Source organism: Lampetra fluviatilis, chromosome 43, assembly GCF_964198595.1.
Source record: "Lampetra fluviatilis chromosome 43, kcLamFluv1.1, whole genome shotgun sequence".
NCBI lineage: Eukaryota > Metazoa > Chordata > Hyperoartia > Petromyzontiformes > Petromyzontidae > Lampetra > Lampetra fluviatilis.
The window spans coordinates 7532423-7553728 of NC_136317.1; the positions used below are offsets into that span (position 1 = coordinate 7532423).

General features: G+C 47.0%; 1 protein-coding gene across 5 annotated transcripts; it reads right to left on the bottom strand.

Annotated features, from left to right (window-relative positions):
* Positions 1-6864: 6864 nt before the first annotated feature.
* Positions 6865-21271, bottom strand: LOC144947072 (centrosomal protein of 63 kDa-like). 5 transcript variants are annotated; one of them, XM_078876235.1, is made up of 10 exons: positions 21002-21271; positions 17862-17942; positions 16580-16757; positions 15112-15207; positions 13568-13696; positions 12798-12911; positions 11790-12029; positions 10353-10492; positions 8004-8340; positions 6865-7327 (listed from the first exon to the last, which is right to left on the bottom strand). In XM_078876235.1, the coding sequence occupies exons 2-10, from the start codon at positions 17900-17902 to the stop codon at positions 7157-7159; spliced, it is 1446 nt and encodes a 481-aa protein (XP_078732361.1). In that variant the 5' UTR covers positions 17903-17942; positions 21002-21271; the 3' UTR covers positions 6865-7156. The 5 variants fall into 5 exon arrangements, with proteins under 5 accessions (XP_078732361.1, XP_078732362.1, XP_078732359.1 ...); XM_078876236.1 differs by having other exon boundaries at positions 11790-12026; positions 20909-21271; XM_078876233.1 differs by having other exon boundaries at positions 20909-21271.
* Between the last annotated feature and the right edge of the window lie 35 nt (positions 21272-21306).

Below are 21306 nucleotides of genomic sequence, written 5' to 3' on the forward strand. Positions count from 1 at the left end.
CTCACCAAAAGGCAGAGATCAGCAGCAACCACAAAGGCCGCCTCGCGCGGGGTTTAAATACTCACCTATGCTGGCGACGTCACCAATTACTGCATTCACCTGTGCTGGTGACGTTACACATCATTGTATGCACCTGTGCTGTGGATGTCAATCATCATCGTATCGACCTGTTTTATTCACGTCACATGACTCATCGAGTCTCCGCGTGCGACTCTGACCAATTACGCGCATCCGCTCAATGAGATGAACCCCTTGTGCGTGCGGGGTAATGGTGATGATGGATGCAGTGACGATGATTGCTAATGAGGAGGAGGATGGCTGAGTTTCACTTTCTCTGTGATCTTCACTATTGTCGTAAAGACGCCACTCACCGTTTTTTCGGGAACTTGATCACAAATCCAATGCGAGTCACGATCGCTTCTAAATTTATAATCTACTTGAGCCGATTCAGGCGACAAATAATTAATTCAGCATTTATTTTAGTGCAATATTTTTAGATTTCTCGTGACGCAGTTGTTTTGGTCAGATTGCTATTTTATTTATTCAGTACTTTAATTTGTTTTTCTTGCCATTTCGGTGATCCACGTCACTTGCAAATGAGACTTTATCCTGGTCTCTTGGAGTTTTCATGTCATCTGGTTAAATCAAATACATTTCACTTTTCTAATGTTTTGATTCGTGCGGTGTTGATTGACCATCTTTCACTGTGGTAAGTCGGTGTTGGTGAATGGGATGAGGGGCAGGGGAGGCAGGACCGTTTCAGTTGTCGCGTCATATCCCTACAACACGGAACACAGATCTCGCACTCCGTAGCCCATTTCATGGATACCACACTGGGATTGGCGCTGAGTGACTCCACTTTGAGTGGGAATGGATCGGCGCTCTGAGCAGTGTAGCCACCTGAGCTGCGGGGAACATCGCAACCCGAGCGCGGTCTCTCTGTTTTCTGCCTTCAGCAGCAGACCTTCTGAAGCGTTCCCCGAGGTCAGACTCCGGGGAACCCACGTGCCAGATCCGCATTACCCAACGCACTTCTCCTGTGGCGTAATTACTCATCACCAACATCATCACCAACATTATCAATCATCACCAACATCGTTATCAACATCATCAGCCCAGCGCTATATAAAAGTCGCGTGCACTACAGCTGCTGCTGGCACGATTTCGTGTGTCCCTAGCTCTTAACATTGCCCCATAGACTTCCTTTGGGAAACAGTTTCCGATCCCTTCACATTGGCACGTAGACTCTCTATGGGAACCGATTCCCTGTATCTTAAAATTGACCAATGGTAAAAGATAGGAAACCGGTTTCCCATCGCTTAACATTGCCCCATAGGCTTTCATAGACTTGTATTCTGCATACAACACGGTCTGGCGCCGAGGATTCCTCTTTAAACTCGCCAACACCATGAAGTGTGAAAAAATGGTTTGCTTCATCGCCAGTATGCTTAGTGACCGACAATTTTGCGTCCATCTCAGAAACCAGGTCAGCCGCCCACGGACTCCACAGCTTCACGCACACGAGTCACTGCAATGGGGGCACAGTTGGGTAGATATTTTACTGGTAGGAACCTCCTGGTTACACCAGCCTACAGGAGAATATTGTGTTCGTCTGTCCGTCGTGCATCCATAAATGGGAGGGGTGGGGCTGGGTGGAGAGAGAAGGGTGGGAAGGGGATGGGTGGGGAGGGAGGGGCTGGGTGGGGAGGGGAGGGTGGGGAGGGGCTGGGTGGTGGGGGTGGGGCTGGGTGTGGAGGAAAGTGTGGGGAGGGGCTGGTGGGGAGGGTGGGGCTGGGTAGGGAGCGGCTGGTCATCTCGTGGTGCCCTTATCAAACTCAACGTTTAATCTACTCACGCCGGCTTGTGCCCGCCCTCACAGTCGGGCATATTTGCGGAATACACCACGCCGCCGTTGACCCTGGCCATTGACCGAGCAACCCAACGATCCTACCAGCTCCCTCCGCAGGAATGTGTTATTCTTCATCCTGTTTCAGATTTACAATATTTATTTCGGTTTATCAGCAACAATGGGTGGGCCCATAAGGCCCCCTGGTGAGGAACACGCGCTCCTGGAACGGTGCATGGCCGGCCACGAGGATCCGCGTCCACGTGGCCATGAACACTTGGAAGTCCACGCTGCCACCTTGGTTCTCGTGAAGATCCCCCATGAATTTGCGCACTTCATCCGGTTCGCACCTGCCCTGCAGTCATGATAGCGGGAAAAGTTTCTGTTACAGGCAATGCACCAATCACTCTGCTCAGTGCTATGTGAACAGCAAACATGCAATTGTGGCCATTAAAAGCCCAGTCACAATCAAACCCTAGCAGTAGCTTCGTGCGCTCAGTCGTTCGAGCCATGGACCCGAGCGCCGCCTCGAGCCTTCGCGGCTCCAGGCTGTGGGGCTCCCGCAGTGCGTGCAGGTTTTTTGGTGTGACTCTGGTAACCAACGCCAATTCACGTGCCAGAGCCGCATTATCCAACCAATTTGTCCTTCGGCATCACCAATCATCACGAACATTTCACGAGAACCCCGCGTGCATTAAACGCTGCTGCCACGATTTTGCATTTCCGGTAGAACTCATTTACACTGCCATCTTGCTTTTTCTTTTTATCAAATCCGGTTTTCCAAAAACCACTCCACGTTTATTTAACCACCTTTCACTAGTGACTTCGCTCCGCTTTCAATAACTAGCCAGCTTCCGTAAACAGTGATATTTCCCAGCTGTGTGTGCCTCCAGCAGAGATCTCCAGGTGCATAGCGACCTTGTGCATGATTTTTTCTCAGCTCGTTTACCACGAGCTCTGCTTTGCGGGCTTTCACTGCCGATTCTCGCGTTTTCTCATCAATTCCCATCGCACGTCAACTTGGATCACTAACTACTCAAGGCGGTCACTCCCCTCTATGCCTTTGTTTTCAAAGTTTTGGGAAACAAATTATTCCAGTGAATAACTTTGGTTAAAGTGCAATTCCCCTCAAATATCAATAGAGTTGTATCTGAACGTCGGCATAGCCCCTTGCCATCCGAAGGCTCTCAGTCTGCAAGGGCTGGGACAAGGTTACGTCATAGTTAGTCGCTCCAAGAAATTAGACGTTCAGCCTGAACGAGCACACCGGTAGAAACCCTTCCTTATCACTCGTCAGGTGTGAGATTGCCAACTTTAATATTCCGCCATTTTTGTTCCAAGATCTGCCTACATCATGAACGGAAAAGGAAGTGTTACCCCTATTTGTATAGAATGACATATATTCCAGGGATGTACCCGTTCGAGGAGCTAACTGGGTTTGAAGTGCCACCCATCATGGACCTGTTTTTAAACCGTACAAAGGCTCATTTTGCCAAACATTGTGAGGCTAGTGCCATGCTCGTTGCTATTTATTGGGCGAGCAAATCTAGGGGGTTCCGTGAAGCCCACCGCCATTGCCAGTAACCAAATTTGCGTCACGAGAAGAGCCAACCACAGCCACGACTCGCCGATTCCCAACTTTACATGCACGATTCACCAAGAACAGGACCGACCAGTTTGCCGGCGATTTTTTTTTTCATCTCAATTTAAAGATATTTATTTCGGTTTACCAGCAACAATTGGCGAGCCATAGGGGCCCCTGGTGAGGAACACACGATCCTGGAACGGGGCATGGCCAGCCACGGCGATCCCCGTCCACGTGGCCATGAAACGTTTGGAAGTCCACGCTGGCGCTTTGGTTCTCGTGAAGATCCCCCATGATGTTTAGCACTTCATGAGGGTCACTTGTGAAGCCTTCCCCGAGGTCAGACTCCGCGAACCCCACGCCAATTCACGCGCCCGATCCGCGTTGACCAACGTACATCTACTTAGGCGTCATCATCACTCATCACCAAGATTGTGAACAACATCATCAGTACAGTGCAATGAAAAGGCCGCGTGCATTACAGACGCTGCTCGCACGACCTCGTGTTTCCTGGAGCATTTTTCATCACCAATTTCTGTTTTAGAAAAGTCACTCGAACTTCACATGCATGAGTCACGAAGACCAGGATCATTTTGAGTGATTGTGTCATTCATGTCGTTTTACAATTTACAGGAATTATTTCTATTTATCAGCAGAAATCACCCCACGACCCACTCCCGAAATACCGTGAAAAGGTTATCGATCGAAGTCTCACTTTTAGGCAACACGTTGAGCAGTTGAGTAACAAGATGAAAATCCACACGAACATCATCCATAAACTGACTGATGCATAAATGGCACATTAAAGCTTCGACGGCCTGCGAGTGCCACGAATCACAAACCATCGCCCACATCGTAAACACTCCGCTGCAGCTGCTATCTTCTCTCCTTTAAAGGTGGAACAAGACGAGATCCACTCTGCTTCTGAACAGACGATTAAGTGGATAACCAATCTAAAATTACATTTGAATCTGCTGCGCTTAATCCATATGAAAGAAGAGTTCGCATATCTGACCCCTACTTCGCATGTCCGACCCCAGTTCGCATATCCGACCCCTCGTTCGTATATCAGACACTGGGCCGCATATCAGACCCCTAGTTCGCATATCCAACCCTAAGTTCACATATCAGACTGCCAATTGCTATATCTGACCCTCAGTTCGCATATCCGACCCCCAGTTCGCATATCAGACCCCCATTTCGCATATTCCCCAAGTATATGTTGTTCTGCCCCATGGCAGATCTGGGGGTGTGTTTACACAGGAAGTTCCTGATATGATGGTGTTGAGTTTGGTCACGTGACCAGGAAGTTACGAGTTCAGGGTCTCGAAGCTACGAGGCCAGGCAGCCATTACAAAGAGTACAAAATGGAGGCACAATTCGCGTCTCAGTGAAGACGGGTGCATGTTTATTGTGGGACTTTAAGAAGCATTGTCTTTAAGTTCGTTTATGTTCTTATAATACTGGGAATGCTATTATAATGTTAGGATTGCCGTTATAATGCTGAAAATGCCTTTATAATGCTGTTAAATTGTTATGATAAATATGAGGCCTAGTTAACAACGAAGCCTGCCACTTGCATTATTGTGAATGTTATTTGTAGTTGGATACACCAAGCCAGACTTGTGCCCATGTAACTTTAATGCGTTCTTGAGAGCAAGGATGAAGAAGTATCTCATCCACAGTTCAGTGTTATGTGCAGCGCTGTACATTTGGGCTGCTGTATGGTGATTACACAAAGTTACCTTATTTAACACAGTTGCTTATTATCTTGTTGTATAGCTATTCAGTGCTAACGTAGGTGTCTGGTCCATCCAGGACCTATCATTGAGATTCATGTTATCTAAGACAATGTTATGATGCTGCAGTGTTCATTCATTGTATTTATATTGCAAGTATTAACAGATGCTGTATTTGTGCCGTGTTTTTCAGTTCTATTGATTAAATACGTTAGAGTCGCATGTTCACCCTGGCTCTGAAGGTTCATTGAATGCGTGCAATGCAGCGCACAGCGAGGCTGAGACATATGTGATTAATGCAAATATCATTCCTTGCAAAAGGTTTCAGTTTGGTGTTTTAACATCTCAACACCTGTTTCATTACCAGAAATGTTAAAATATATTCTTATATCCTCTATGATATCGACTCAGTTTCATTTTTCAGTTTCATTTATTAGGTATAACCCTGTGAGCCATGTGGCTCTTGACTCAGGTGCAACCGCAACAAACATATCGATCAACTCGTCTCCTCCAGACGCGTTTCGAGGTAAATAGCTCATCGGGAATCTACTGACATCAACATGGAGCGTCTCTGCGTGGTGACGTCACCACGCTCAGGTTGATTGCGGCGCAGCTGCGTTGTAACGTCAAAGCGAAGGTTGATTGGATAGAGAATCGATTCCACGACTGTTAAATGTGGTGACGTCATCACAGGTGTGAGAGAATCGATTCCGGTTTAATAGCCCGGTCGTTATAGATTCCTCTTGGCGTGATTCATCCCGGCAATGTTAATTTACTATTCAATTACGCGTGCACAGTAGTCAAAGAGAATCGATTCCCTTCATTGGTTAAATATGTACATCGCGTCATCACAGGTGTGGGGGATCGATTCCGGTTTTTAGCGCGGTCGTCATCGATGCCTCTTCGCGAGATCGATACCAGCAATGTTAATATTCGATTAAATTACGCGTGAGCCGGAATAGCCGAGAATCGATTCCACACACACACAGTTGTGATGAACGCCGCTGCGTGGTGACGTCACCACGGTCAGGTTGACTGACATGTAAGCAATGTTTACCTCATGATATACAAAACCTATAGACATCATCTAAAGGTCCTTCGAATCCGCTTCGAGATGCGAGTTCAAGACCATGAATACATTAACGCTGCGATTTGTAGTTGCAGAGAAACACCTTATATATTTATTGTCCCAGTCATCGCTATGGGGGGAAAAACAACTGATGGGTCTTCACTCCGGCATTTCTTGCCGGATTTTGACCACGTCTATGGGAGCCTTTAACATTGAAGTCTATGGGACCCCCTTGGACCCCCACCCCTTCCCAGAACCACCACGGACCCACCCCGGATGCCTCTTGACCTACACCAACACCCCCTCCAAGACCCTCCCAAGAAACCGACGGACCCACCGTGAACCACGTCAGATCTCCCCGGACCTCCCCCAGACCACAACCCGGACCCACTCCGGACCCCCCCACCATCAGACCCAGACCACAGATCCCTAGACCCGGATCCACCCCGCACTCCAGGTCACTGGATTCGTCGTGCATTATGCTAACCACATCAGCGCCACCGCTCTCCACTCACGCATGCACACACATATAGAGACAGTTTTTTTACGTATTTTTTTTTATTCAAAAGCTAAACAATACTTAAGCTAACCCCAAACCCAACCCAACCCCACACCCCAACCCTCAGCCTGGGAGATAAACATGGAAACCAGTAAACGCAGTTGTAACATGAAATGGGTGGTAACACAGAGCTGGTCACCCGCTATAGGCGATGACCTGGGACTTGAGATCCTTTTAGGGGGTCGATTCATGACAAGAGTGCTGGCTCGTCTGCCAAGCGGTATTAGCTGGGCATACACCCATGTTAATGACACATGAGACCTACTCACAAAACCAAGAAGAGAAACAAGTCTACGTGACCAAACACAGCTTTATGAATCTACGGGTTTTAGTTGCCCATTGTTACTCCACATACTGCTCATGCTGGGGACCCATGGGCTTGACCCAAGTGCTCAAGTGCGAGTCGAGTCTCTCTGCGCAGGCCGTCCATGTGCTCTTCAACCAGTCTCTCCAGATCCTTGGCACGCTTCGACTCTTCTTCCAAAAACTGTTCAACAGCCGCATCGGACCCAGCCGGCTCATCTGAAATCTACAACGTGCACGACTCAAAATCATTGAGGAAAGACAGGTCACGCTAAAATAATAAAAACTAAAGAATTCTGGCTTCATGTTCTATAACGCTTGCAAGTGACTACTTTCATTTAAAAACCATGAACAATGGCCCAGTGAACCTGTAATTTGCTGTGCATGTATAAAATGCACTGTAGGAGTACAAGTCCTAAACAAAGAAGCATGAATTCGCCATCACCTATTACAAAATATTAGCGTTCTGTGGCTTAAGCAGGAATAAACAAAATAGTTGTGAGAGTTATTGTAAGGAAAATGTGGAATCAATTATGTCCTTAGGTTTTTTCGGTAAAGTCACGTAGGTAAAACATCAAAATTAATGAAAATAATTTTTTAATTTTGATGTTTTACCTACGTGACTTTACCGAAAAAACCTAAGAATATGATTCCTTGCAGTCACGAAAGCTTCAAATCTAGAATCAATTATGTCACTTTACGCTTAATTACATAAGTTTACTGAAAAAACACCGTGTACATAAGTAAAATATATATGGCCAATTGCATAAAAACCCCTTAAGAGGATGATGTATGCCTCAGTTTATTTTTCAAAGCTGGATACATTCAGATATAAAAACACTAAATGTTTCATGTAGACTTAAGTGGCTTAACTGCAAAATCACCATCCGCAACAATCTTACCAGTAGATCCAGATCCTGTGTCTTCATTGTGTGAAACAATCTTCCTGGTTTATTAACACTGGCAAAGCTGTCGACTAGTTCATCATCAGACAAGGTTCTGGGGTAGGGTAGAGGTTCAAAGCTCGCAGCCAGAGGGGCAGCGTCGACGGCTGTCGCGTGCCTTGACCCAGCAGACTCTGCGGCCTTCAACTCAGACACGGGGTGTCCCTGCTCTCCTCCATCCGGTGGTGAAAACAGGCGCTGAATGTTAAACTGGAGCGGTTTCTCTGCGCCACCCAGTCGGCCGTGCGGCCCATGCATGTCACCTTCACTCCTTGTCCGCTGCTCCTTCACCGACCTGGGGATGCAGACACGGACACTCGAGTTGAAATTAGTGTTGCATCTTTGCCGTGTATGATTCAGCAGGATTTGCAAGCGCGAAGTGCTCTCATTATAACCTGGGCTGTTTTTATTTTCAATCACCAAGCTCTACGGAGGATCTAAATGATTAAGATGTTGTGCTTGCCGGCTGTGAATTACTGGGTAGTCATGCTTAGTTGATGGGGTACACCCATAACATGGCACATAAAAAAACACATGGCACATATTGAGGGCAGTATTTGCAATATTCTTTGGGTCTTTCGGTAAAGCCATGTAGATAGAAAAATTATAAAAATATGACGTTTCGATCACAACACAAAAAATCGTCATCAGGTGCCCACAGATTCATGATCTGATCCCATCTGTGAAGGATGTGATCACTGACATGCAATACCCCGGTGCCTACAAACTAGGCTGTCTGCGGCAGTAGTTACATTGGGGAAACTAAGCGACATGTCTCGGACCGTGTTCGTGAATATAAGGCAGATCTGAAACACGGTAGGACCAATAACTCAGCTGTGGCTGACCATTGTTTTAATGCTGTGGGCACACACGAAATTGATTTTTCCAAGACGAAGGTACTCTGCAAACCCACTGGCTATCAGCAAAGATTCGTTCATAAAGCCATCCAGATATATAAACACAGACACAATTTCAACCAAGAAGATGGGTACAAACTGAGCAATCATTGGAAGGACGTTATTAACCAGTTTAAGTCATAACTGGCTGTGATGTTTCCTTCCTACCTGCCGATGTTAGCAGTTACTTTCTACTCTCTGAGTTACATTACCAGGTTAAATGTCTCACTGTCTAACACAGCCACCGTTGCTCGTTGGCCTCTGTATTGTTGGTTTTCTGTTTTCCTACATTGACATGCTGATCTCTCACAATACAATGGCCATCTCCACAGCTTCGTAGACGTGGAGGTGGCCCAGCTCTCCGATCTTACATTTGCATGCAAATTTAATCTCTAGCCCCGCCCACTTCGCTTATGACCCATGTCAAACCTTTATAAACATCCTGCCTCAGCATCTCTCCCGCTATATTTTTTCACCTGATGATGATTGCTTGTGTTGCAATTGAAACGTTGTGATATTTATTTAAATTTTTATTTTATTATTTTTCTATCTACGTGGCTTTACCGAAAGACCCAAATAATATGAATTCCTGCAGTCATGAATGCTTTAAGTCAAGTATTTGCAATGTTTATAAAAATATATATATATAAAAGTGTACTTCTTTATAGTTAAAAAGTCAATGCCCAGTTTATTATGTAACATTGTAAGCTTTGTGTATGGAACATCTGAAAAACATCTCAATACAGCAATTATGGAATGCGAAATGTGATGAGTGGACATGTAAAGATGTGTCAATTAATGTACCTAATCGTGCATTTCAATACACATATCGATAACACTGGGGGAATATATTTCTTTTTTTAATTATATGCCAAGGTTACATATGGGGTAAACGGAGAGGATAAAGCTCATCATTTACAAATGGGACGGAACAAATGAGAATACAAACCAACATAAATATTAAATAATTGATACTTCAATCACACTCCTGAGCCATTACAATTCATGAAATGAGACTGGAGGTAATATGAAGATGTGGGGCTTGTGGTTGTTGGGGAGCCGTAGGGTATCGGTTAGTGCGCTACGCTACATATGCAGCAACTCGAGTTCGATTCTCGTTCACCGTCACCAACACCAGTGACCATTATCTGAACCAGTTCTGGGCCTCTCCTTTATCGACTCAGCCTCAAATGAGTACCTGGTGCAGTATGTAAACATCAGCACTAGGAAACAAAGACGGCTGGGCGTGGTGCTGGCCACCCACCCCCTCGTGTCCCGTGCCGGCCTTCATAGGTGCTATTCGCTAACAGCACTTGCCCCAAAAGTCTGCTAAAGCTACACAGGGGATCGTTGGGGGGTGGCAAGTAGTTAAGTGGTGACTCATGAGGGGGACTGCGTGGCCAGGACACACCGCTCTTCACATCGCTCCATCTCGGGGACGTGATGAGACAGCACGGCGGCGGCAGAGCACAGGGCAGCCAGCTCACTCCGCAGCTGTCGGTTCTCCAGCTCCAGCTGCCCAACGGACACAGCGCTGCCCTCCCGTCTGTCCTGCATGGAATCAAAATCAGAATCTCTATTTACCCTGGACTGAATCCGATGAGCTATGAAGCTGTTTTTCACAGATGTCCAGGAGGGGCGTGACAGGTTACAACAGGCAATACAAAAAAACGATAGGAGTGTCAAGTAGAGAAAAGGTAAGATAGTCACTAAAAATATAAATATATACATCTATATATATAAAAGGGAAATTTGTGAATGTGTGTCTGTTCGAAATGTTTAGCATGCTTCCCGACATGCAACAAACTTGAAATTTGGCATGTGGGTAGTTTCCAGACTGTACACAATGCAAAAAGTATAAAAATAGACTTTTGTACTTCTTTGGGAGGGGAAGGGGGGCGCAATAATGTATATATTTTGCACGGCAAGTGAGCGGTGATGTCACATCTGTGATGTCACGCAGCGTCACGCAGTGTGCCTGCTGACGTCACGCATCCCCCCCCCAAACCCTCCGCGTAGGCCGTGTATTAATCCAAGACAAGAATCCAAGTCTCGGGCGAAGCCGGGTAGTAAAGCTAGTAAAGTATAAAATAGAATTTGCATAAGTACATTCCTGCTAACTCTTCAACACTAAACACGAGCTTGGGGGCCGTCCATAAATGACGTCACGCGATTTTGGACGATATTTGACCCCCCCCTCTCGTCACACGGCGTCACAAAAAGTCAGACCCCTCCTATATAAGGAACAAAACAGTAAGACTTCTCCACAAATCTGGCTGTCACCTGATGAAGCTAGTTGTAATAACTGGCGAAACGTCGTACTCGGTTTGTAAATGTTATGGCTTGGCTCTCCAACACACCGGTGTGCTGTACTAGTATACTACACTATACACTACACTATACACTACACTTGTGCTGTACTCGTGACGAATTGGCATGTTCTGTTTACGTGACAACCCTTCCTATTTGGCTGTGCCGGATGGTGGCGGGTTTTAATGATACATTTATATATTCACGCGATCTAACCCAAAAACCTCTATTATGGATGATATTGGTTGCGGAAGCCTACGTGTTAAACCGGCTGCTGCTGCTGATGTGTAAACGGGAAAAGCAGCAAATGAGTCCAGACTGAAGTCGATTTGTAAAGCAAGCCGAGTATCCCAAATGCTGTTCGTTGTGCTAAAATGGAATGTGCACCCACCTTTAAATAAACTGCTAGATGGCTGCAGAAAATGTAAATGGTCAACAATCCTAAAGTCAACTATAACAACAAAACTTGATCATCCACAGGCAATGACGCGAGCACTCTGCCGTGGGTGTGCGAGAGGACGGTGCGACGGCGCCCTACGTGTTGGCACGTGCGGTGTAGCTCCTCGCGCAGACGCTGCCTGTTCTCCGCCTCTGGCCCACACGCAGCCTCCGCCTCGTGCAGGTCCTCTCCGAGCTGCTGCACTGCACCCCGATCGGACTGCAGCACCTTGCTGGCTTTTTCCAGTTGGCTTTGTAGGAGCGACATCGCACATTGATCCTTCTCCTCCACTGAATTCTGCCAGCAGATCAACTGGGCCTGGTAGTTCAGCGATTGCTGCTGTGAAAGCATCAGGCACAAACATGATTATCCACTTCCAAATTACCTTTAAATGGTAATGGGTTTGTATTTCTCAAAATTATGATTATTGCTATACTTGTTAACTGAGGGAGTCCTCACCGAGTCTCAACTTTTTCAGGAGGGTCCTGATACTTTTTTGCAGTCAGGGGCAACGACTGCTCTGCATTTCCCAATGAGGTCATTTGTGAATCGTTTATAAAAGTTTTTCAAACTTGGATCATGACACCGGCACACAATGGCCGCCTCGTTGCCATTAAAGCAATTTCGACGCAGATAATCATAACTCTGCAACAAACTGTTAATAGCACAACCACTCTGCCCTGTCACCGCCCCATGTGGCAATGCAGAGACACGCTGCATTCCTTTGGAGCTCTTTTCATACGGCAGTAGCAATATCCTTGTGATGGATTGCACGCATGAAATTTTTATTTAGCATCTGCAAGTACAAGCTGATTTCCTGCTCGAATGAGCAAGGGGTCCGTGCTCATTTCCTGTTGACAGCCCTGAACCAGTTGTTTAATTTCCACATTCCTATGGCGGGGGCGAGTTTTTCCATAGAGACCACCGTCGACTTCCTCATAAAACAGAGACTTATTTTATTGATCCCAGAGGGATTATGGGCTGAGTCAACAACCAAACAGGATGTGAACTCGCAACCCTCCGATTAACAGCCTCTTGCTCTACTGCCGAGCCGCTTGGCCGGTTAAATTTGTATTAACGTGCTCGCTGCTGGAATGTACAACCTACCTGTATGGCTGTGCATTCTTCAGCTAGAGCTCTCCTCTGTGACTCCAGATGGGCCACCTGCTCTTGGTGCATGATCCTCTGCTTCTCCCACTCCAGTGACTGACTTCGGAACTCCTGAAAGAATTCACCACTTGTAAGCATTTGATCCGCTTGATATTCCTGTAATCTATATGTATAAAAGGGATATTTGTGAATATGTGTGTCTGTTCGAAATGTTTAGCATACTTCCCAACATGCAACAAGCCTGAAATTTGGCATGTGGGTAGCTAATTACACTTATAAAAGACATATCATCATCATCAGCCATGGAAAAGCCACTGCTAGATAAAGACCTCCACAAGCTGACTACATCATTCACAGTCAGTGTTATAATCTACCTACTACCTGCACATGAGATGAGCAGTGCGGTTAACAATGAGTGGTGTGCCGCATGCTGGACTCAACAGTGAGGGGTGCAATGCATTCTGTACTCAACAATGAGTGCTGCGTCATATTCTGTAACCAACAAAGGGTGGTGCGCCACATGATGGACTCAAAAATGGTTGCTGCACCCTACACTCTACAATGGGTGGTGCGCCGCATGCCATTCCTCATTACGCAATTGCGCACCACGACCACCTCGGTACTCGTGGGCAGCCCTGCCACGGAATCCTAAAAGAAAATTGACTGTCCGGTGGGTGCAAGTGGTGAGTGTGAATATTACACGAGCATCACAACACACGGTCCAGGTGGCAGGGGGGGGGCCTTTGTTGTAGCGGTGGCATCGTTACCTCCAGCTTCTGGCACAGGTGGCCCAGCTCTGCACTGGCGAGACTGCCATCCGTGTCCTGTCGGATCCGACTCGCCTGGCGCCGCTGATGCCGTTGGAGTTTCTCGTAACTGCCCTTCAGCTTGCCGAGCTGCAGGCAGGAAATAGCGGGCTCGAGCTGGGCACACGGCACGCTATGAAGAGCTCCACCACCAATACTTTCACTCGAGGGTTGTTAAACGATAATCGGTAAATTGGGAACCATTATAAGAATCAATTACCAATTCTGTTTCCAGTGCAATGTTAGTATGCAAATGCTCAAACCGCTTAGCAGCAGGCCAAAGGGTAAATAACGGATTGGTAAATAAAAGGTAAACGTGCAGCCCACAATTTCTTGCTCACACCACGACTGGCAAAAGGCCTGCACTCGAGGCAGCTCTTGGAAGGTTTTTTGTCTCCTCTTCCACACTGACCACTGGGAACACCTATACTTTACCCCACCACGCGCGACGTGCCGATCGACTTCCGTACACCCATTTTATACACTTGGGTGGACGGGGGAGGGGGGAAACGGGAAACTCTCCCCATTGTTTCAACCGCCAAGCCAGCGACCTTTTTAGATGGCAAGTCCAGTTTTCTAAGTTCCCAATCATTTCACGACAAAAGCTCCCTTCATTTCTGTACTCCGTTACTGTCTGCTTTTCCCTAACTTCATATATTTCCTACGCTCTACCCTTCTCACTCCATACATCTCCTTGCCATGTCTCCACTTTTCCGACTACACAAATCAGCCACACTGCTGTCCATCTCCATCTCTCGCTCTGTGCATGTCTGCCTCTCAATGCATGTCTTGCTTCTAATTCCACACACCTATATCTATGCATCTCCAATTTCTCACTCCACACATGTGCACTTGTGATAACCTAGGTTATCATAGTCACGTGTTTATAAACCTACTCACATATATCCTGCTGCTCGTGCCCAGCAACAGCGCGGTCACTGTGATGCATCACGAGTGAGTGTCGGACCACATGGAGCGGAATATGTGAAGGGTGCAATGTGTGAAGATGGCAGGGGAGAGGAGACACAGTGAGCGAGAGAAGCCACAGCAAAACAACTCGTGAAGTGCGCCCCGAAGAAGCACGAACACCGAGCTTGAGAAGACAGACGGTGGAAGGAAAGGGATAGGGGTTAAGAACGGTGGAGGCGTAATTGTTTAAAGATAGATGTGGGACAGCGGTAGGGAACACATAGTGGCAACATTTAACAGTGCATAGAGATGTTTGGGACCCAAAAATGTGATAAAACATGTGAAACAATGCAAGAAATGGGAACTTAATAACTCGTTTAACAAACATGGAAAACATACGTTGAAAAATTAAACACTGTGATAATGTTTATAAACAATATACTTGACTTTTTTTTTATTAAAGGTGATTTACAATTTTTTAAATGGTGAATTGCAACAGCATCTGATAAGAAGCGACCATCGTCGTGGTTTATTTCAGATTACAAATGCACACCGATGGCACGGAAACAAGAGGCTGAGAACAAGCCAAGGCAAACCTGATCTTTGCAATACTTGAGCTCCTCTTCATACCGCTGAGCCACCGCCGCGTGGGAGGTCTCCGCCGTCTCCAGCTGCTGCTTTAGCATGCCCACCTGCGTGCACGGCACTCCCAAATGTCAGCGCTATCTATCGATGCATTCTGTTCGCCGAGCTCGAGTGCCACCTTCACGCATGGAGGGTTTCCAGTTCAAATCCTGGTCAGGAGCCAACTTGGCCAATGGTCCGCGTGCTACTATTAACAATAAACGTTTGTGGTAAGTCAGAAGAGATTGTTCTACGGGGAGACTGGAGTCCACCACACTAGTGTGGAATTTACACCTCTGACTCGCCACAAGGAAACCACTGTTGTGTAATGGAATTGCGTGTGGTGGGCTAAAGTGAAGGAAACACCCTCCCCCCTTTGAACACCTATCTATATATATAAGTCGAAAATTGTCTGTTTGTGGGTTTGTTTGTGGGTTTGTGTGTGTTCGCGCGTTTGCGAACGATTTGGCTCTCCAACGAAAGGGGTTTACGTAAAAAAAAAATTGCCAGGTACCACGCCGTAAGCCCCGCGGTGAGCAAGCACTACTGCCTCTTTGCATAAACTAGACTATGCTGACATCATATGCAAATCAATCTCCCCTCTAAAAAAACCTTTGGATTTGCTAAATCCTATCTTTCACTCTGCCTTGCGCTTTATCAACTACTCCACTCATCGCTGTGATCTTAACTCCATAACCAGTTGTCACCCTCTTCCAACTCGGAGGGAGGTTTACTGGGCCAAGCAAACCTTAAATGCGCACACACATATATAACTCAGTCCCTCGCCTAATCAAAAGTGGTTATTCAGGACCAAAACTCTCAAAAATTCTAGATGCCCCACAAGCACTGAAGTGCACTGTAGCGAGGACACACAACTCGCATCTCTCACGGTTCTCACGCGTTCTGTGTTGATGCCCCAAACACCTGGAATTCCATCGCTACGAAGAAATGTCTTTGATTCATCTCACATCTTAATCACAACGCGAAGCAAAACTGTCAATTATTTATATCGTCATTTGAATTTGCATTTCACTTGCACATACTTGTATGTTTACATATAAGTACAATGGTAGTCACCCTTTATCTGTTTTCTGTAACTCACTTGTAATTGTATTATTATCAGTCTAAAAATGATTTGCCCGAGCTGACTTGCATTACGGGGAATTGGTTAACATCTGATTTACGTTTGTGCAATATTGTCGATGTCTCATCTTATGCAGTTGTTTTTTGTACCGATTTCTACTTGCTTCATAGCTGTACTCTATTTTATTTGTTTTACTTTTCATCATTTAGGTGACCAAGTTCACTCTTGCAAATTAGACTATCCCTGCTCTCTTGGGTTCTCACCTATTTAAACAAATAAGACTTCAACTGGTCATGTCCATTCAGGCACCATGCAAATGCAATGCTAATGACCGAGTAAGCAAAAAGAAGCCCCACCTCCTGGTGCTTGCGTTCCAGCGTGGAGCGGCAGAGGAAGAGCTCCTGCTCACGCACCTCCAGGCGGGCCGACAGCGCCTGCAGCTCACGCTCCCACTCCTGCTTGCGTTGTCCCACCATCACATCGATCTGCCGCATCAGCTCCTGCAGTTCTGCTTCACATGATGTCAGCTGACCCCTGTGTAAAAGATCGACAACGGACCTGGCAAAAACTCTCATGATCCAGGTGTGAACATCCAGCAGACACCAAACGTTGGGACCAAACCTGCAAGGGCTTAGCAAGGTGAGTGGGCCATATTACCACGTTACACCTACACAAGGTAACCATGTCCTCCTCGATCCGCAGATATTTGTTTGTTTACAATTGTATTTTACCAGGTAAGGCCCACTGAGCTGCTATATAGCTATTTTTCAGAAGCGACCTGGCCACAAATGATAGCTCAGCCAAGTGGCTTATAATGTAAAAATATACAGCAGCCAAATACTCGAAACGCCTGTTTCTCAATGTGGTGGAAAAACCGGAGGACCTGGAGAAAAATCTACAAATATACAACAAGCGTCAAGGTCAGGATCAAACCCACGATTTCCTGCATAATAGGAGAGGTAGTTAACATCTCGCCACCGTGACGAATTCCATTAATGGGTGTTTGGCATGTGGGAGGAAACCAGAGTACCTGGAGAAAGCCCACACATGGATTTAAGAATATTTATTGTACTATGTACTTCGATCTCCTGGCCACCCCACAGCCCATGCCTACAATACCTGGTATTCTCAGGTAATCCCCGATCCAAGTACTATATAAGCACAACGCTATGCAGCATCCGAGATATGATAACATAAAGAGCATCAAGGGTGATTTGTCCAAGAAATGTGTAATCATACAGTAATACATTGATTTATGTCTCCCCCTTTGTCGTTTCCAAAATACATAATCACTTTATTCATACCTCTACCTGATTTGCATCGCCTCAACCCCACACTTATGTTGCTGACAAAATCCGTCCTTTCTCGTATCCGTTGTCTCTCAGCCTTCGCCTCCATTTACTACCCTGTGAATTGCTTTGATTTACGTTGGGTCAATATTCGTCGTCGCACCTTTCAGGAACGCATCCCCGATGTAAACCGAGGCATGACTGTACATGCTGGCGAATCCACCGCCACAGAGCTTCTGTGGTGTAGTGACCACCACATTCAACTTGCAATCCACAACCACTATGATTGGTGAGCACCATGACTAGGGGCCTCAGTGCACAAGCTCCACGAAAGCAACACCCTCCTCACCTCGCTAGGCCATCGAGGCCCAGCTCCAGCAGGCGCTCCATGACACACGCGGGACCACACTTTCAATCCCCGTTTGGGCGTCTGAAAAATAAAGCACAGGTACATTTGCAATGAAGGACTCCAAAGGCGGCACTTCTTGGATAAAGTTTATTATCCTTAACAACGTCCAGTGCCTACCGCCAGCCAACACCTTCCCTCTCTTGAGCGCCTCCTGCTTCCCCCCTCCCTGTTTCCTTTTATCCTCCCCTCTCCAATCCCCGGCCATGCCTTCCTTCTAATCAATCCCTCTGCTCCTCTTCTAACAGTCCCCAACAGATCCCTTGCGCCTCTTTAAAACATTCCCGCCTTCTCCCTCTTTCAAACCTTTCCAACCAATCACCATCTTGCAAGCCACATTCTAGCTATCCTGATGCAGTAGCGCCACCCCATTATGGTGTTCAAGATATCCGTGTCACCCCATGTCTTACAAAGACGCTATCCAAGGATGCCTAACATTCTTACCCATTGAGAATGTCTGGCACGTCACAGTACAAACACAAGGGACACTCCTCATATCCGTGCATACTGCTTGCTGGGCAAGGTGCTCGTCAAGCACAAGATGTTGCCATTGTTGGCGAGTCCCGGGGCGTGTGGATTTGCGTCATTGCGTTGTCTCCGGAATTCGTAGCGCACCGAAGCGCTAACCGCTACGCGCCCACGCACAATGTTTTCGACTCGACTCAGCTAAACCGAGTCAAAAACGATGTGTATGCGGGGACAGTGGTCCCTCGGTTTACGATGCCATCGATTAATGATATTTCAATAAACGATCCGTCTCCCATAGGGTCCCATTGTTTCGATAAATGATACATTTTCGCTTAATGATGACTCGGCAGACCTCAGCCAATCAGCAATGCCCTTTTATGAGCGTTTTATGAGCAACTGGCTACTAGATTTCCAATGGTTGATGTGCGTTGCTTATGGAAAGCAGCTCTCGTGAATACTTAAGTGTTTTTTTTTAGTTAGAAAAGATTAATAATAGCAACTACAATTAATGTAAAGAAAGACAATACGTCTTAAAGCTTTCGTGACTGCAGGAATTCATATTATTTGGGTCTTTCGGTAAAGTCACGTAGATAGGTTCAAAGAAAATAACAAAAAAACTACGATGTTTCGATCGCAACACAAGCGTTCGTTATCAGGAAGAGGCGGTTAGCTGCTAAAGGGAAACTGTTTATAAAGGATTAAAAAGGGCGTAGCCCAAATGTCAGCAGCCAATGTTAATGTCAGTGGTGGGCAGCGACCGCGACGGTGGTGGGTTTTCCCACCAATCAAAGGGCTGCCCAGTAAGAATTAGCATGTTAATGTAAAATCGTTGAGCTGCCTCCACGGCCAGCGCCCTGAGGTGGCTATGTTAATGTAAGAGATGAGCATGTTGCTGTGAGAGATTAGCATGTTAATGTGAGAGATTAGCATGTTAATGAGAGATTAGCATGTTAATGGTAGATCGCAAAGAAAAAACCTCGAGCTCAGTGAGCGGGGTGGCTGTTAGGATGAGAATTTTTACTTGTTAATGTAAAATCAGAGCCGAAAATAACATCGGAAGGTGGTAGGAAGGAAACATCACAGCTAGTTATGACTTAAACTTGTTGATAACGTCCTTCCAATGATTGCTCAGTTTATACCCATCTTCTCGATTTAAATTGTGTCTGTGTCTATAAATACGGATGGCTTCATGAACGAATCATTGTTGATAGCCAGTGGGTTTGCAAAGTCTTAGAGAAGGTACTTCTTAAACCCACAACACTCACATGACCAGAATCCGTCTCAGATAAGCAGCTCAAAACGCCAACAACAAGTCTCGCTTCAAGCTGCCGAAGGGTCCAAGCTCTATACTCTTTGGTTCTTTCGGTAAAGTCACGTAGGTATAAAATAAATTAAATCACGACGTTTCGGGCGCAACACAGGCGTCCTTCATCAGGTGGGACAACCCACAGCAAGAAACAATTGCTGAAGTGGGCAAAAGGGGGCTGCTGCAAGTCCTCTTGACATCATTCTCACAAAGCCCCCTGCCAACCTCAGCCAGGGTCGTGAGGCGAACACCTCCTGCGGCCACGTAACATCACGGCACGCGTGTGTAAGTACCCTGGCTATCCCACGTACACACTCACACGAGGACACTCACTCACTCACTCACACGAGGACACTCACTCACTCACACGAGGACACTCACTCACTCACACGAGGACACTCACTCACACGAGGACACTCACTCACACGAGGACACTCACTCACACGAGGACACTCACTCACACGAGGACACTCACTCACTCACACGAGGACACTCCCTCACTCACACGAGGACACTCACTCACTCACACGAGGACACTCACTCACTCACACGAGGACACTCACTCACTCACACGAGGACACTCACTCACTCACACGAGGACACTCACTCACTCACACGAGGACACTCACTCACACGAGGACACTCACTCACTCACACGAGGACACTCACTCACTCACTCACACGAGGACACTCACTCACTCACACGAGGACACTCACTCACTCACACGAGGACACTCACTCACTCACACGAGGACACTCACTCACACGAGGACACTCACTCACACGAGGACACTCACTCACACGAGGACACTCACTCACACGAGGACACTCACTCACACGAGGACACTCACTCACACGAGGACACTCACTCACACGAGGACACTCACTCACACGAGGACACTCACTCACACGAGGACACTCACTCACACGAGGACACTCACTCACACGAGGACACTCACTCACACGAGGACACTCACACGAGGACACTCACACGAGGACACTCACTCGAGGACACTCACACGAGGACACTCACACGAGGACACTCACACGTACACACTCACACGAGGACACTCACACGAGGACACTCACACGTACACACTCACACGTACACACTCACACGTACACACTCACACGTACACACTCACACGTACACACTCACACGTACACACTCACACGTACACACTCACCGTTGACGCTCACTCGCACGCGCTCTCACCGGAGTACAATTTTCAGCAGCACATTCACCACCGTGCTTCCACGATCTCTCCCCTGCGGCGCTCGTGTACCCTCTGTCGCCTGTAACTCTCACCGGAGCCGGCTGCCGCTGTCGTTGCCGCCAAGAGACGGCGGGAAGTACACACACACGTTGCCCACGTGCCGCGCGTGTGTGTGTACATGTGTGTAATGTACACACACACACGTTGGCACATGTAACACACACAATAATAACAACGCGGGCGTGGCGCTCACACTCTAACGATTCGTCGATTATCCATAGCTAGCTTGCTCGCGCGTATCGATTAATCGATTGCAACCACAACGGTGACCCCGGAAGTTATGGCTTGACCCAGCCGTTCAATCCGCCCCTCACCCATCGGCCCCGCCCCGCCCCTT